The 14,925-nt window shown below is 48.2% G+C and overlaps 8 protein-coding genes across 8 annotated transcripts; 3 read left to right on the top strand and 5 right to left on the bottom strand.

Moving 5' to 3' along the window:
* Positions 1-1,139: 1,139 nt before the first annotated feature.
* Positions 1,140-2,534, bottom strand: J056_003238 (Sphingosine N-acyltransferase lac1; the record flags this gene model as incomplete). The annotated part of the gene is made up of 5 exons (XM_009272215.1): positions 1,140-1,422; positions 1,470-1,654; positions 1,700-2,235; positions 2,282-2,412; positions 2,458-2,534. The coding sequence occupies 5 exons, from the start codon at positions 2,532-2,534 to the stop codon at positions 1,140-1,142; spliced, it is 1,212 nt and encodes a 403-aa protein (XP_009270490.1).
* A 77-nt stretch (positions 2,535-2,611) lies between these two features.
* J056_003239 (AP-1 complex subunit sigma-1) lies at positions 2,612-3,067 on the bottom strand (the record flags this gene model as incomplete). Its single annotated transcript, XM_009272216.1, has 2 exons — positions 2,612-2,683; positions 2,729-3,067. 2 exons carry the CDS (start codon positions 3,065-3,067, stop codon positions 2,612-2,614), a joined length of 411 nt encoding a protein of 136 aa, XP_009270491.1.
* Positions 3,068-4,061: 994 nt separating this feature from the next.
* On the top strand, positions 4,062-4,830 carry J056_003240 (DNA mismatch repair protein MLH3; the record flags this gene model as incomplete). Its single annotated transcript, XM_009272217.1, has 2 exons — positions 4,062-4,083; positions 4,145-4,830. 2 exons carry the CDS (start codon positions 4,062-4,064, stop codon positions 4,828-4,830), a joined length of 708 nt encoding a protein of 235 aa, XP_009270492.1.
* Positions 4,831-4,879: 49 nt separating this feature from the next.
* On the bottom strand, positions 4,880-6,078 carry J056_003241 (Translation machinery-associated protein 46; the record flags this gene model as incomplete). The annotated part of the gene is made up of 4 exons (XM_009272218.1): positions 4,880-5,656; positions 5,705-5,885; positions 5,931-5,953; positions 6,001-6,078. 4 exons carry the CDS (start codon positions 6,076-6,078, stop codon positions 4,880-4,882), a joined length of 1,059 nt encoding a protein of 352 aa, XP_009270493.1.
* Positions 6,079-6,257: 179 nt separating this feature from the next.
* Positions 6,258-9,724, bottom strand: J056_003242 (Serine/threonine-protein kinase ppk30; the record flags this gene model as incomplete). Its single annotated transcript, XM_009272219.1, has 3 exons — positions 6,258-6,898; positions 6,942-9,569; positions 9,637-9,724. The coding sequence occupies 3 exons, from the start codon at positions 9,722-9,724 to the stop codon at positions 6,258-6,260; spliced, it is 3,357 nt and encodes a 1,118-aa protein (XP_009270494.1).
* A 64-nt stretch (positions 9,725-9,788) lies between these two features.
* Positions 9,789-10,085, bottom strand: J056_003243 (RNA polymerase II transcription factor B subunit 5; the record flags this gene model as incomplete). The annotated part of the gene is made up of 3 exons (XM_009272220.1): positions 9,789-9,954; positions 9,999-10,014; positions 10,067-10,085. 3 exons carry the CDS (start codon positions 10,083-10,085, stop codon positions 9,789-9,791), a joined length of 201 nt encoding a protein of 66 aa, XP_009270495.1.
* Positions 10,086-10,178: 93 nt separating this feature from the next.
* On the top strand, positions 10,179-11,759 carry J056_003244 (Poly(A) RNA polymerase GLD2-A; the record flags this gene model as incomplete). Its single annotated transcript, XM_009272221.1, has 1 exon — positions 10,179-11,759. The coding sequence occupies one exon, from the start codon at positions 10,179-10,181 to the stop codon at positions 11,757-11,759; it is 1,581 nt and encodes a 526-aa protein (XP_009270496.1).
* Positions 11,760-11,896: 137 nt separating this feature from the next.
* On the top strand, positions 11,897-14,770 carry J056_003245 (uncharacterized protein; the record flags this gene model as incomplete). Its single annotated transcript, XM_009272222.1, has 2 exons — positions 11,897-12,676; positions 12,731-14,770. 2 exons carry the CDS (start codon positions 11,897-11,899, stop codon positions 14,768-14,770), a joined length of 2,820 nt encoding a protein of 939 aa, XP_009270497.1.
* Between the last annotated feature and the right edge of the window lie 155 nt (positions 14,771-14,925).

A 14,925-nucleotide genomic window follows, 5' to 3' on the forward strand; every position in this document is an offset into this window, starting at 1 on the left:
TCGCACACGCTGCTAGAGAGATATGAACTCAATGAGATATTAAAGGTACACATTCAATAGTATCGGTAGTGAAACAGACGCAGAATATGAGGTGGAAGAGAAAGTAAAATCTCTGGCGCTTGTGGTTGTTGATGCACCAAAGTCCTTGAAATGAAAATTCTTCCACATACAGTGCGTAACAGCTTCGGTGCGCACTATACTTTCTGTAAAAGTATAACCAGCATGTGTAAGAGCTTGTATGCTGATATCCCAAAGTTGACTGGGTTTAATGTCAATATCAGCCAGTCTGTTTATACAAGTTGCAAAGTTCCTTCAATAATAACGTACAATTACATTGATACTGTTCAAACAACTTAATCATGTACTACATACTTATTCTTGTTTTAGAAGTATCCGAAGCTAAGAGACCACTTCGAAATTACCATTGATGAAACCGCTTGATTTGTCAATTCATTTGTGTCATGTAATTTAGCCACTTCTCGTCAAGCACTGAAAACAAATCAACGTCAAAACAGAGCATTGTCAGAGAAGAAAATTAAGATAACAAATTACCACTTGTACAAATCACATCAGTTTCGTTAGCATACAATCCCTTTAATTTCTTGAAGCCGCCTGGACTGACTATCAGTCTTGCACAGTAACCTCTAGATAACCTTCACTTCTTGAGATTGGGAAGTTGGGCCAGGAGAAAGGCAATATAGCGCCTGTGAGACAAATTATCCGTGGAAAAATTGAGATTGAAAGATCTGAGACAAATCAGTGCTATCCTTGAGGTCAGACAAACAACTCACGTGACTCTGTTTGCCAATTCAGGTATTCACATGATATTCTTCAGCATCTTTATAATATACTAGCTTGTAATGTTAGAGATTATATTCTGCGAATTGGCTCGTGAACCGTTGAAGTGGAAATCGTCATTCAATGAGATGAGATTGTAAAACCCACGGCAAGTGAGTTTCAACGAGCCTTAATTCCAGTCAAAACTACGCTCAGTGATTTCTGCTAAAGGTTCTAGATAAAATATATATAACTACCCATCACAGTTGATAAGAGGAAGTTGCACCGTTGAGGGCCGAAGATGAGTTTATTTAAAGTATATAATGTATTAGGTGTTCTATTAACATCGCGAGCATTCTATTTCACTCCTTCTTCACCTCATCACCTTCATCTTCCTCATCATCCGATCTCTCGTCGGCGAGGTGGTTGTACACCAAAGCGCGAATCAAGATTCTCCAAATAAGGAAGTACCAGAAGAGGTTGAGCAGCTGAAGGGCGAGAATAGGGAGGAAGATCTGCCACTGCATCCACCCGACCATCCACACACCGTCGGGGGTCCACCACCGCCTGTTCTCCAGTGGAATAAGGGTAAATTGTGTGTAAACTGAGTAGAGAATGCGCAAGTTGAGCCAGTGACGCATGTACCTGTGTGAGGAGATTAGATGTGACTCTCACTAACCATTTCTACTCACGTCCACACTATAATGAAAAAGCCAAAGATAACGTTACCGAGCCAGTGGCCAGGTTTGACGTAGTTGTAGCACTTGGCGAGCGCGAGGAAGATGTCTGAGACATCCATTGTCACGAAGATGGCATTTCCAATCATGGAGAGGTTGATAAGGTAGGACCAGAGAATGAGCCAGAGGGTGACAATGTGCTGTGTTGGAGTTCAGCATTGCCATAATCGCAAAGCTGCACGCACATGCATCACCAACTCGTTGAAATCCTTGCGCGGTTTCTCGAGACGCAAAATCAAAACCAACATCTGTTGGAGCCAGTAGCTGGTTTGAAGGAGGTAATACAGCTTAATGTGGTACTTCATGTCCCAGTGCGGGTATTCGAGCCAGAAGTGCTCGGTACGATACCACCACGTAGGCTCCTGATACATGACCCATACGCCTATGCTGCCAGCGGATAAGAAGTAGAGAAACGTATAAGCTTGTTCCAAAAACCGCGGAATTTTAGCAGGCTTTGTGCCTATTTTGACGGCAAATGGATGGAGGATGTAGAGGGTAATGAATTGCCGGAGGAAGGAAAAGACGATGACGTAGAAGAGAACGAACAAAATATCGTAGTATGATTTTGCATAGCGAGTGGTGCTGAGAGGGTCATCGGCGTGCCTTGGTACGGGGTTAGAGAGGAAGAGTAGCGGTGAGAGCGGGTTAGGAGCGTCGGGAGTAAACACGCGCCAGTTAAGCCAAGCCACCAGAGTAATTACGATCATCTTGAGAGATGTTACTGGAGCTTGTGAGTGTGTGCTAGAGTAGAAGAAACTTTTGCTAACAAGGGTGGATCATCCACTGCATAGTGAATAGGTCTATGAGAAACCCTCTAGAGGGTGGTAGGCGGTCCTGTGACTTTCTTTTGCGTTTGCTGGCAGGGTTAGTATGTATTTGGCCAGGCTGGGGAATATCGCTGGGAGATGTGAGAATGGCTGCTAGACGCGTTAAATACGCGCACCTGATATCTTGTATGGCATTTGAGATTGAAATTGAGGAAGAAGACCTCTGCCGCGTTGTCGGCCTCGGTGCGGACATTGATGATGGAAGTAACGAAGGAATAAGGAGTGGGAAACAAAATAAAATAAAGATATTGGATATAAAGTTAAGACAATCTATCTAGATTTTATAGAGGTGATGCTTTCTTGAGATTCTTCAGTATCTTGTATGGCGTCAGCTTGAGAGACCTAAAAGAGATGAGAAAGGAGTACACGATAGAGACGCCCACTGACATTCCTAAGCACATTTTTCTTGGAAGATTCTTGCAGCTCTCCAGCTATAATCAGCTCATCAAGTATCGAGAAGGCCTTTTGGAAGTTGAAAATCAAATCCAACTCGCAAACGTTACCAAAGTATCTGTCTAATATTTCAACGTATCTGTGGATAACTTCAAGTGCAATCAACTCGTTATCATTATGGCTGACCCCGCAGATAAAGAATAAACTGGCGTATCTCCTGTAAACGATCTTTGAATCTTTGTATTCCAAGAAATTGCACATTTTAGTCCTTCTACTGAGTACGAGCTGTGTGACGTCCTTGATCAGCTTGGACTTGATTTTCGGTTGAGTCATTATGAACCATTTTGATAGCCTGACTTTTCCTTGCCTTGAGACTAGAAGGAGCTAGGAGTGGAATATTTATATGTGTTATTCGATACAGCCGCCCAGACTCACATACTCAATCATGGTTCAATTCAACAATGAATACGCTCAACAGATCTCTATATTTACTAGGAAATTACTTTAATTTTGTTGAATTTTTAGTCTTGGATAGTGTTTTGAATGGGTGTAGATCATTATCACTCTATTTGGATATATCAAATTACTCTTTTAGATTGATTTACGCGGGAAATCAATCTATTGATGAGAATTTATTGGATCTAATCAGACAGTTGTCCTCTGTAGAGCTCAGTGATTCAAACAATGTACTTGTTTCACAGATTTTCTACTCTTTCCCCCTTAGAAGGAAGTTAATCAATTTTAGCTACGAGTTTAATAGAATAGTTGAGATTTTACAACATATAAGCATATATAGTCACTCGTTAGATATTAAGCTTCATTCTGATAGCAGTAAACTTACTTTACCACCTTCATTCGATACTCTATCTGCATTCAATCAGGTACATAGTACCAACATCCATCAAGTACATGAACTATCTCATCACTCTCATCAACTCAGCATAGAAGGATTTATAGCCCTCGATCGTCATTTTACTTCAGCATATCAGCATTTGTACATCAATCATCATCATTTGGATAGACAACATAGCATAAGCATCTCACTCAATAACGCACTCAATAAAGCAATCACAGAAAAGAACAAGCACGCCATCTTCGTCATCAAGATACATCTCCCGCTCTCAAAATTAGACTGTTTCAATAACACACTGCATATCGATAACGACAAACACATCATATCAATCCTGAACCAAATTATCCAAGATTTTATTACTAAGTATGGCTATAACGACAGTAGCAGGCATCTGCATTCCCTCTCAAATGCAGCGAGAAAGAGCACACGCAAGACGATCAAACGTAACTCAGTCAGCAGCAATCAGCAATCGAAATGGCTAGAGGGGATATTAGGCGTGAGTGTAATGCTTCCATACAAGCACTCTACTAACTCCCGCTAGAAATGGCAGAATCCAGTCTATGAACGAAGCAGGACGCTATCGACTAGACGTTCCCTCACACGCACAACTTCTATGCAACCTACACCTTCACCTGCTCCTGGCGAGACTGCGACGCACACGCGCAAAATTACCCGTAAAGACCTCGAGAAAACCCAGGTAATAGGGCAAGTCGATAGCAAGTTTATAGTTGCACTATCGACCAATACGCTGCTCATCTTCGATCAGCATGCTGCCGATGAGCGTGTGAAGCTAGAGAGGTATATGAACCAATTACTCAGTCGAGAGAACGTATTGCTCGTTTCGCCTAGTATTCGGGTGCGACTGACAGCGATAGAAGTTTACACCCTCCTCTCCAACACTGCAATAGTTGAGATGTGGGGGCTATTGCTGCGTCCCCATGACGAACAAGAGGTATGCATCAACACGCTGCCCAACGTTATACACGACAGACTACTCAAAGACCATTCACTCCTCAGAGATATACTCAGAGAGTGTGTTGATGCACACAACCAACACACTTCTCACACACCTCCCACCTTGCTCAACCTGATTAATTCAAAGGCATGTCGAAACGCTTTCAAGTTTGGCGATGTGCTGTCCAATACACAGTCCCAAGCACTTATCAGCGCGCTCTCACAAACTAAAAACCCATACCAATGCGCACATGGCCGTCCTACGCTATACCCTTTGTTAGAATGTTAATGTTAGTATCTGTTTATGATTTATATCGATTTCTTATGCTACACGGACTCTAAGCTGTTGCAGCAAATGCCTTGTTCCACTTCTCCAGCATAGCCTGCTGATCAGCCTCATCCTCCTCTTGTTTCTGTTTCCTGTAAGCGGTAAGATCCCATTCGTCCTCCTCCTCGTCGCTCTCGTCTTCAAACCAGTCTGCGTTGTAGGTGAAGAGATCACGTCCAGACATACCAACCTGGCGACCAGCCGAGTGGGACGCTTCTTTGACTTTCTTCACAGCCTCAGTCTCAGCCTCCTTCTTGTTAACACGGTCTCTCTTCCACTTGTCGAAGTTCTCTTTAGTGACTGGGGTAAGATTCGTGCCGAGCTTGTGTCTCTCTGTCTCAAGGAAGGCCTCTATCGTAATTTCCTTAGTCTTGTTTGCATTCTCCTCCTTCTCGCGCTTAAGCTGACTCTTGAGAACGAAGCCCTGTGGAAGTGCGTGTCTGTAGTGACATTCCTTCTTTGTGTCTGGGTCTTCATTTGGACAAGTCCAAAACCAACCGTACTTGTTATCCTCAATGGCCTGGATGAAAAATTTGCACACGATCTCAGTTGTACTCTTAGGATTACCGTGTTTGGAGAGAACAACCTGCCTGAGCTTCTCGTCGTCCCACTTATCCATAGTGTCCTGTGGTGTACTCTCGTCGTCACGTGCATCCGAGTAGATGTCCTTCTTCTCAACCTTTGGCTTTCCATCAGAGTGCGCGAACTTGCATTTCTTTCCTTTCTCGCAGTAACCTGCTTTGAAGTACTGGCAAACGATTGTCTTAGGATCAACGCCGAACGGTATCTGTGAGTGAGTGTGAGTGAGTTTCTGTGTATGTGCCTATTCTCTCACTCTCTGCGGTGGTTGCGCACCTGCCAGTAGTTTGGCTTCTTCCGCCGCTTTCTTCTCCGCCAGACGCTTCTGCTGCGTTTCTATATTTTGCTGGCGCTCTTTGTCACTAGCAACCTTGCTCTTGCCAGACTGCGACTGTTCTTGTGAGATACGTGTAACTTCTCTCTGTCCCTTTCCACCCCTATTCCTGTGAGTCGATGGCCAATAAACACGCAGAAAAACTCACTTCTTGTTCTTCATACCAAAAGTCTGCTCATCCCGTTAGCCTATTTCCACCGCACTCAATCCTTACTCACGTTGTCCACCTTTGGCGTCTTGGACTTCTCCGTCTTTTGCTGCTTCTTCTTGTTGTCCGCCTTGGCTTTGTCTGGCATATCTGTGTGTGCTGTTTTGTGTACTGTTAGCTGTGTCCATCGTCCAAGCCTTTTCCGCGCCTCACTCTCACGTCACTTGTTGAGAAGGCTCAATTTTGAATCGCACGAATAATGTCATAATACGTTAAATTTTATTTGTTTTGTCTCTACATCTACATCTACTTCTACACTCGTGATAACTACACTTTATTCCACTGCTCTATCCTCGCTGCGACGCCTGGAAATCTTCCCTCGTCCTTCTCATCAGAGCTTTTCTGACTGGGGCTTGCATCAGCATACATTGACACAGGTCGTGCGTTTGAGTGTTTGTTTGGGATTCGTTTCGGTGAAATGTGCTGTTTTTCTGGACTCTTAGGTATGATCGGTGTCGCAGGTGTTGTCAATGTCGCAGGTGCTTTGGACGTTTTTTGTCCCGCCATAGACTCTGGTTTGGGTTTAGGTTTGACATGCGACAGTGGAGCTTTATCCCCCTTAACTTCCATCTCCTGTACGTCCATTGTCATGGTCTCATAACGATCTACCATAGATGCAGCACGGGCGTGTGTGCGTGGGCGTGAATGCAATATGTGTCTGCGTCCTGAATTTTGCGTGGTGTTGGCGGTGGTATTTGAGTTTTGCGATAGTGAATGTGTCTGCTCTTCATTGTCATTCTCCTTCCTACTACTACTTTCTGATGATTTGGTACTTGTGAGTTTAGGTTTGGGTTTGACGGACGGCTTTGCGTCTGCTTGGGATGACACGCGAGACTGCTGAGACTGCTGAGACTGAGACTTTGATGGGTAGTCTACATCTACGTCTATCAGCTGTGAAGTTGCTGGAGCTGTAATATGTCAGTTGCCATCTTCTAATTTGCACAGACGTACATGTATCGGCTGTCACTGTTGAGGTTTGCGTGTTTGTCTGTGTACCAGTGCCACCAGAATCAGGATCTGGGTATATATCGACAAGCATTCCGGTGTGTACTGCCTTTTGACCTCTATCTCTATCGCTATCTCTTTCTCCCTTTCTTTCTCTATCTCTCTGCCATGTGTTCTCTGGTTGGACCGAATGCACCGATGGATCGCTGTCAAGTAGCGCTTTTTGCGCACTTTGCACAGCCTGTGCACTTTCCGTACTCCGTACACCCTCTTCTTTCACTGGCGATATCAGCGGGTATGCATTCTTGTCGTATCCTTTATCGAGCACATCGTGCACGTCGCGCTCCGACTGCGCTTTGGTGCGTTCGGCGTCCTTCTCAATCAATATCTGGAGGTTACTCTTTTTCTTAGAAGGTGGTGGTGATGAGTGTGGTAGTGTGCTTGTTTTGTGTGTTGTGTGTGGTGTTGCCGAAGTGCTGAATTTATCGAGCTCGTGCTGCTCACCAACTCCGCTTACAAGAGGGGAAGGTGGACGTTGAGAAGAAGGCGGATTAGACGGTGTCTGACCAAGCTCTGTAGACGGCGCTTGCACGGTGTTGTCGACCTCCTGGCGCAACTCCTGTGGCTTTTTCTCTTCTTCACTTTTTTGCTTCTCTTCTTTCTCTTTCACCACCTGCTTCTCTTGCTCCTCTTCCTCCAAATTTTTCTCGTTGGTCGTGGATGATATGGCATAGTTCCTACTCAGCGGATACTCAATATCTTCCGCATCGTCGTCGGAGGATGACAGGGAATGTGAGTGTGAGTGTGGGCGAGGGTGAGTATCAGACAATGTATTTGAATTGCTGTCAATTCTTCCACCAATTTCCTCTTCATCTTTACCACGCGCATCTGGCACATTCAAGTTTTGCACGCTCTGCAAATCTTGCATGTGTTCTGACGGTATGAGCGGCGAAGGTGAGCGCACTTCAACCTTATTCGACAGGTGAGGGGGGAGTGCGCCGTTTTTGTGCTCGTAGATGTCGTGTTGGTCACTTTCCACTTTCCACTTCTCCCTTCCACTACCACTACCAGCCCCGGTGACATCCATCAAATCCTCCATCTGCACACTCTTCCCACTGCCAGGGCTAGAAGATGACAGTTGGCGAGGGACGCGTAGATGACGTGGGAGTATCTCCTCGATCACTAGCTCGTCTGGACTATCTGGACTGTCTGGGGTGTATGGGCTTTGTGCATCTTTCACGCCATCTACGCGCACAGTTGTGCGTGATAGAGTATCAAATTGATCGCCAAACGCTTCCAGATCTGGGAAACGCGATTCAGGGTCGTCATTGATATTGACATCGTTAGTGGGAGTGATAGTCGGAGTAGAGCTAGTTGTACTTGTAGCTGTAGGGGTATCAACAGCGGTATTAGCCGGCATGGTGGGTGGATTGCGCGTGGATGCTGGTGATTGTCTTTGATTGCCTTGGTTCAACTTGTTAGGGAGGGATTTGGATGTGTGTGGAGTGGGAGTGGGGGTCTTTGCAGACGTCGTTGATGTCGTTTGTATTGTCTTAAGTGGCTGGAGTGGTTGGGAGGGGGTGTCTGAATGGCTTGCTTGAACACCTCTAACAGCTCCGCCTGTGCGGTGATCACCACTCTCACCTGACTTCACACGTCCTCTACGCAGTGGCGGCGTATCGGAGGGGGAAAGCAGGTTTTGCTTGTAAATGGCGGGCTGCTGTGGGGGAGTTGGAAGCGGGCGGCTTTTACCTTTCACAGGAATAGGTGAGGGTTGTTTGGGTTGCTTGGGTTGTGGAGGATGGAATAAATGTAGCGTTCCGCGCATCTGGTGGACGCGTCTGAGTATATCCACAGCAGCTGGTCTCTCGCGTGGGACCTGCCTCAACATTGAGCTGATAAGTGTGTTGAGCGTGGAGGAGTAGAGTGGTGAAGTGGGTATAGTGTATTGTGCGTGCAGAATAGCCAGACTATCCACGCCCCCTTGCCCATTCTCGAATGGAGTGGTATAATAGCATAGCTTGTACAGCAGCACGCCAAGTGCCCAGATATCGCTCTTCTCGTCAATGTACCGTGATTGGGGAAGGTTTATCATTTCTGGTGATCTGTATTGCAGCGTTGTAACTCGGTTTATTTCCTCTTCTAGCCGTTTTATATCGTCGACGGATGACAGCTGTTGTGGATGCACTGGGAGCAGAGTTGCGCTGCCAAAATCGCACAGCTTGTACACGCTCCCTGAGGATTTGAGAATGTTTTCTATTTTAAGGTCGCGGTGGAGGATTCTGAGAGAGTGCATGTGTGCGAGTGCATCACTCACGCCCACAAAGACATCGAGTATCTGCTGCTCGGATAAGCGCGTTTTTAGGTGCTGGTTCATAACGTCAATCAAACCACCACCGGGGCACAGCTCCATCAGTATAAACACCTCGTGACCGCCCTGCGGAAGTTTATACGCAGCGGCGTCGATGAGGTTGACAATGTGAGGCGAGTTGCGCACCAGCTTCATCATCTCCACTTCGTTGCCGACTTCTTGGAGAGAGGCGAGTGAGGCTACGGCTACACGCTTGAGCACGTGGCTGTAGGCGTTGTAGATGGGCAGCTGGGAGGTGCAGATGTAGACGTGGGCATATCCGCCTGAGATGGGAGATGAAAGATGTGCTACGTGAGCGAGATGGAGATGAAATATAACGTATATGCTCACCGGCGCTGAGATATCTGTCGATAAACAGCGTGTGCACCCCAACTTTGATCTTTGTGCCGCGCGAGAGTAAGCCGGGAGATGAGTTCATGGAGGTACGGGAACAAGAAGGATATTCAGTGATAAAAAGAGATTGCAGGAGATGATAAGAGATGTCAATCTAATATCTGGAAGGTATTGCGCTCAAGCTCCTTCTCAACTTCAAATTTAATAGTCTGTACGCTGTCAGGGCTGACGAGGATGTGCTGGAGATCTAAATCCTGGATAATGAATCTCTTCCTGTCGTTGAGATTGAGGATAATCTGCTTCACGGCGGGATCGCTGTGGGTGGTGAGAAGGAGCCTATGAAAACAGTGCGAGCACACCAACTAATAAGAATTCCTGGATTTAATTTAAATTTTGAATAATTTATGTTTCCCGTGATTACACTCACCTTTGCTGGCTTTGACCATTACAGTGAGGATTGTGGAGATATGAGGAAATTATCAGCGTCAAAAGCCGATAAATCTTTAGACTGGCGCTGTGTCCGGGGCTCTGGGAACTCAATGGAAGATGAAATTATGGATCTGTACAAGTCAACTCTCCCCTCCGCTGCTGTTATAAACAAGCGTAACGATCTAATCACCAGAGTTTCATCCACAATTTCCAACAAATACGGGTCCAATTATGCCGTTCAATGTTTCGGCTCCACTTGCTACCAAGTTGATTCCGCCTCTTCCGATCTCGATCTCGTCATGACCGATAGACACCGCCCAAACGGCTTTGATCCTTCTGTTGACATGGATACACTCCCATCCGCGTACAACCCCAACAACGTCGCTAAAACCCTCCTCAACCACAATTTCAATCAAGTCCAGCCAATCTTCGCCGCCGTGCCTATTGTCAAATTCTCTGACTCAAAATCCAATCTCCAGTGCGACTTGAACGCTAACAACCTCTTTGGCATACGCAACTCCCTCCTTATCAAAGCCTACCTCGATCTCAGTCCGATAGCCAGGCCAGTCGTGCTCGCTGTGAAGAATTGGGCTAAATTGCGTGGTTTGAACGACAGCGCTGGTCAATATGGCCCTACAACCCTCTCATCCTACACGCTTATCCTTATGGTCATCTCATTCCTCCAGGTCGTGGGCCACCTACCCAACCTCCAAGACCCTGACCAGATCCGTGCAGCAGGCCTGCAAGAGCAGCGTCTCTGGGTGCGTCCCCCCACCAAGCGTCCAAAGGATCTCAAGAAGGAGCGCTCAAGATCTGACAATTCAAATACAAATACAAATTCTCAGTCTGTCTCACCACCTACGAGCAACGTTCGCGTCTCATTCGACACTACTTTCGTTGAAGCACCCCTGCGCAACTTTGTCCCTTCCCCGCTCTCCCTCTCCACCGCTCTCAGCGGTTTCTTCTACTACTACTCGACGCGTTCCAACAAAATCGACAACGATTACTGGCGGGTGAGTGGGCCATTCAACTACGAGACGAGCATTATATCGATAAAGCATGGTGGGTTTTTACCACGCGACGATCTTTTTGTGGATCCATATAGTGGGAGTGTGAGTGGAGGTGGAGGTGAGAGCGAGAGTGGTGCGAATAAAGACAAGAACACCAACAATATCCAACCAAGTCAGCCCTTGCAGTGGCGTGAACAACTCCTTGTCACCCAGGATCCATTTATCGTTACTCGAAACACTTCCACCAATGTCCGCTCAGGAACGAGCAGCCATATCATAGAGGAGTTTGCGCGGGCTTATGAGCTCGTTAGCTGTGGCAAGAGCTATTCGGAACTATGCGAGAAACGCACGACGGCATTCCAAGGCGAGCCTGGGCCTGGTAGCTTCAGACGCCCGCTGAGGAAGATGGTGAGCAGACGGAAAAAGAGCGGCGGGAAGCAGCCTGCGGATGGTCAAGAGAGCAAGGAGAGCGAGGGGAGCAGGGATGCTAAGGTTACTAAGGATGCCACGGAGAAGGACAGCAAGGCGGATAAAGATAAAGACAAGGTAGACAAGGAAAAAAGAGAAGCTGCGATCAAACGCAAAAGGAATGCTCGAAAGAAGGCTCTTAGTAAGAGTAAAAGTGCGAGTGGGAATACTGGTGCCGATACTGGTGCTACTCCCGCCAAAATCTCCACATAGACACCAGCCATCTCGCAAAAATTTTCATTTCTTAATTTCCCGCTCACCTATACTTGCCAGCAGTACAAACATTATATTTATTAAGTCATAAGTCATGCATATCCATGTACAATTCACACATACATCTTGATAACATCATGCCATCATCGACGTCAGATACCGCTGACGGTGCGCCACCAACGATAAAACGACTACGGTTGTCACGCGCATGTGATCGCTGCCGGAAGCGCAAAGTGAAGTGCGATGAAGGACATCCCTGCCAGGCCTGTCAGTTAGCGCACACGGCGTGTACGTTTGTCGAGGAAGCACCAGCGCCCAAACCGCGCAAGAATCAGAATGAGAAGAACGTCGCTGAGCTGGAGGCGCGTATGGGTGCGCTCGAGAGGGTGCTCGGTGCGATACCGCCGTCTATCGCCCAGGCTGCGCTGTCCAAACTGGATACGGCGCTGAGTGATGCAGACACAGACACTATCACGCACGACACACACGATAAACACGATAAACACGATAGTCTCGCTGATCAGCTCGCCGCTCTCTCTCTGTCTCCCAGCTATCTGTATCTCGATCACCAGGGGAATCCAGCTTGGGCTGGCCCGACGTCTGGATTGCCCCTGATTGACATGCTAAACAGTCGTGAGCGTGGCAGCGACTCAAGCGAGGGGGAGATTGAGCAGCGTCAGCGGGATCAGCAGGATCAGCGGGATCAGCGCAATCAGGAGCATCACCACCACCAACCACACCACCTACAAGACTGCTTACCCGGCCGCAAGCCAAAGCATACTGGCATCGAACCTGTCCTTGTCTGGACGCAAGTCTCCTCGCACATCCCCATAGATCTCATAAACACCCTTATACGCACGTACATGGCCACCACCCATCTTCTCTGGCCCTTTCTGCATATCCCCACATTCCTCCAGGTGTGTCAGGTTAGTCTCGAGAAGTTTTTCATTGATTCTGACGCGGTTGCTTAGGATTACGCCACTCCCTCAGCATGGGGTGAGCCGGGCTTCGCGTCGCTAGTAGTGGCGATCTGCACGATAGCATCGCGGCACATCGACGATGTGCGCGTCCGTTCCGACGCTGCTGACCCGGCGTCGAGTGGGCGGTCGTACCTAGTTCTTTATGAGCGGCTCCGCGAGATCCAGAACGCGCATGGGGGAACTGGCAGCGGGAATGTGTACTACATACAGTCCACCTTCCTCATAGCTATTTATCTCATTGGGTCAGGTAAGCTCGGGAGGGCGTTCGCCACACTCGCTAAGTCTATCACGCTATCTATCGATTCTGGGCTTCATCGCTCGCTCGAACATTACGACCTCGGTACCGATATGGGCGTCTGGATGGAGGTTCGTAAGCGCACGTTCTGGAGCGTCTTTTGCTGGGATAAGCAAGCTGCTGCTGCCTTTGGTAGGCCACCTATGATCCGTCTCCGTGACTGCGATCTCGATGAACCACTCGATGTCGACGACGAGCACCTAGCATCTGTCTTGAGTGGAGGTCAGTCCACTTCTACGTCCACGTCCACGTCCACCTCGCGAATCAGACCATTCATACACATGATACGGCTGCATGTCGTACTAGAGCGAGTGCTCGACGGGGTAAATACGCCACCCGTCTTCTCTAGCAGCCCCTTTCTCACGAAAGCAGCGTCAGTAGGACAAAATGGTGCGCTCGCGGCGGCCGAGGGGCTGCTGGAGGAGTGGCGGAGACAACTGCCCAGCGACCTCCTCTACAACGACGCTACTATCGCCAGTAACGACGCCTACCGCCTCACGCAGGCTGAACGCATTCACTGTCTAGAACAGCTCACGCGCATGCTCGTCTACCGCCACCGCTTCTCTGCCGGTGCCGCGGGTGCCGCGGGTGCCGCAGGTGCTGGTAAGATGGAGGGGCAGTCGCAGTCGCAGTCTCACCACTACGATAATTACGCTCACGCCGCTCAGCAGGCGGCACTCACTATCATCGCCGCCCATTCCCATATCTCCCGCAGAGGCCTGCTGACGCACTACGGTGTGCATGTCATACACCAGCTCACGCAAGCGGGGCGCACCCTTGTTGCCGTTGTGCTCCAGTCGCGACGCAGTGCAAGTAGCGCAGGTAGCGGCAGTGACGGCGAAGGTGGGAGTGCAAGTGGCAGCAAAAATAGAAGCTCTCCCAACACCCATATCGCCGTCTCCCTCGAAGCGCTCCGCGTCGCCGTCGGACTCCTCCGTCAATTCGCTATTAGGTATGGGTGCGGCGCGCGCAGTGTTGATGTTCTCGTCGAGTTTTGCAGAGTTTGCCACATTCCCGTGCATGAATGCGACCAGGAGCAAGAGCAGGAGCAGTCGCAGTCTCTTGCGTCGAATAGTAGCGGTAACGCTTGGCTCCGTCCTGTGCCTCTCAAACGTGACGGCAGGGAGGTTAGGTGGGATGGTAAAGGTGAGGTGCGCGAGCAATACCAAGCACAGGAACCCAGTCGGCAGCGGAAGCAGGAGCAGGAGCTGAAACAGAATCAGAATCAGAATCAAAAACGTCCTTGGAAACCACCTAAAGAGGAGCATTACGAGAACACCCACGGCACAAATCCCCCTCCCTTTTTCCCTGGTCTGGACATGCAGTGGGATCCTAGTGCTGGGAGTAGCAACTCACTCAATTTCTTCCCAGAAAGTTCAAGCACTGGAGCATTGGTGAATGATTTCAGGGAAATGAGTGAGATGAATGATATGAATGATATGGATGATCTGAGGGACTTAGGTACACACCCTAACCTGTCACATTCACACCCAAAGCAGCCTCCTCCCCCTCCCACTAACAACACCTCCTCGGCAGCTGACATACTTAATCTCCTCAATACGGGCAGATTCGACGTCGATGCTCTGCTCGATGGCACTTCGCAGCCGGCGCGCGCTCTCGACACTGACGATCTCGAGATGCTCGGCGTCGGTGATCTCATTCACCCCTCCCATCTTATACGCAATATGGAAATAGAAGAGGAGCATGCCTTGTCTCAGTGGTCGCATACCACTTAATTTGGTGTAATATACTACATCTGCTTTATTTGCTTTGCATTATTTGCTGTGTTTCGGTGTGTTGTTGTGCCACCTCTATCCGTCCACTTTCGACAGACACGTTAGCATAAGCACTGCTTCTAACAGTCATTAATCCGGTTGCACCTCCAAAACGC

The sequence above is a fragment of the Wallemia ichthyophaga genome (genome assembly GCF_000400465.1).
Source record: "Wallemia ichthyophaga EXF-994 unplaced genomic scaffold scaffold35, whole genome shotgun sequence".
Classification (NCBI taxonomy): domain Eukaryota; kingdom Fungi; phylum Basidiomycota; class Wallemiomycetes; order Wallemiales; family Wallemiaceae; genus Wallemia; species Wallemia ichthyophaga.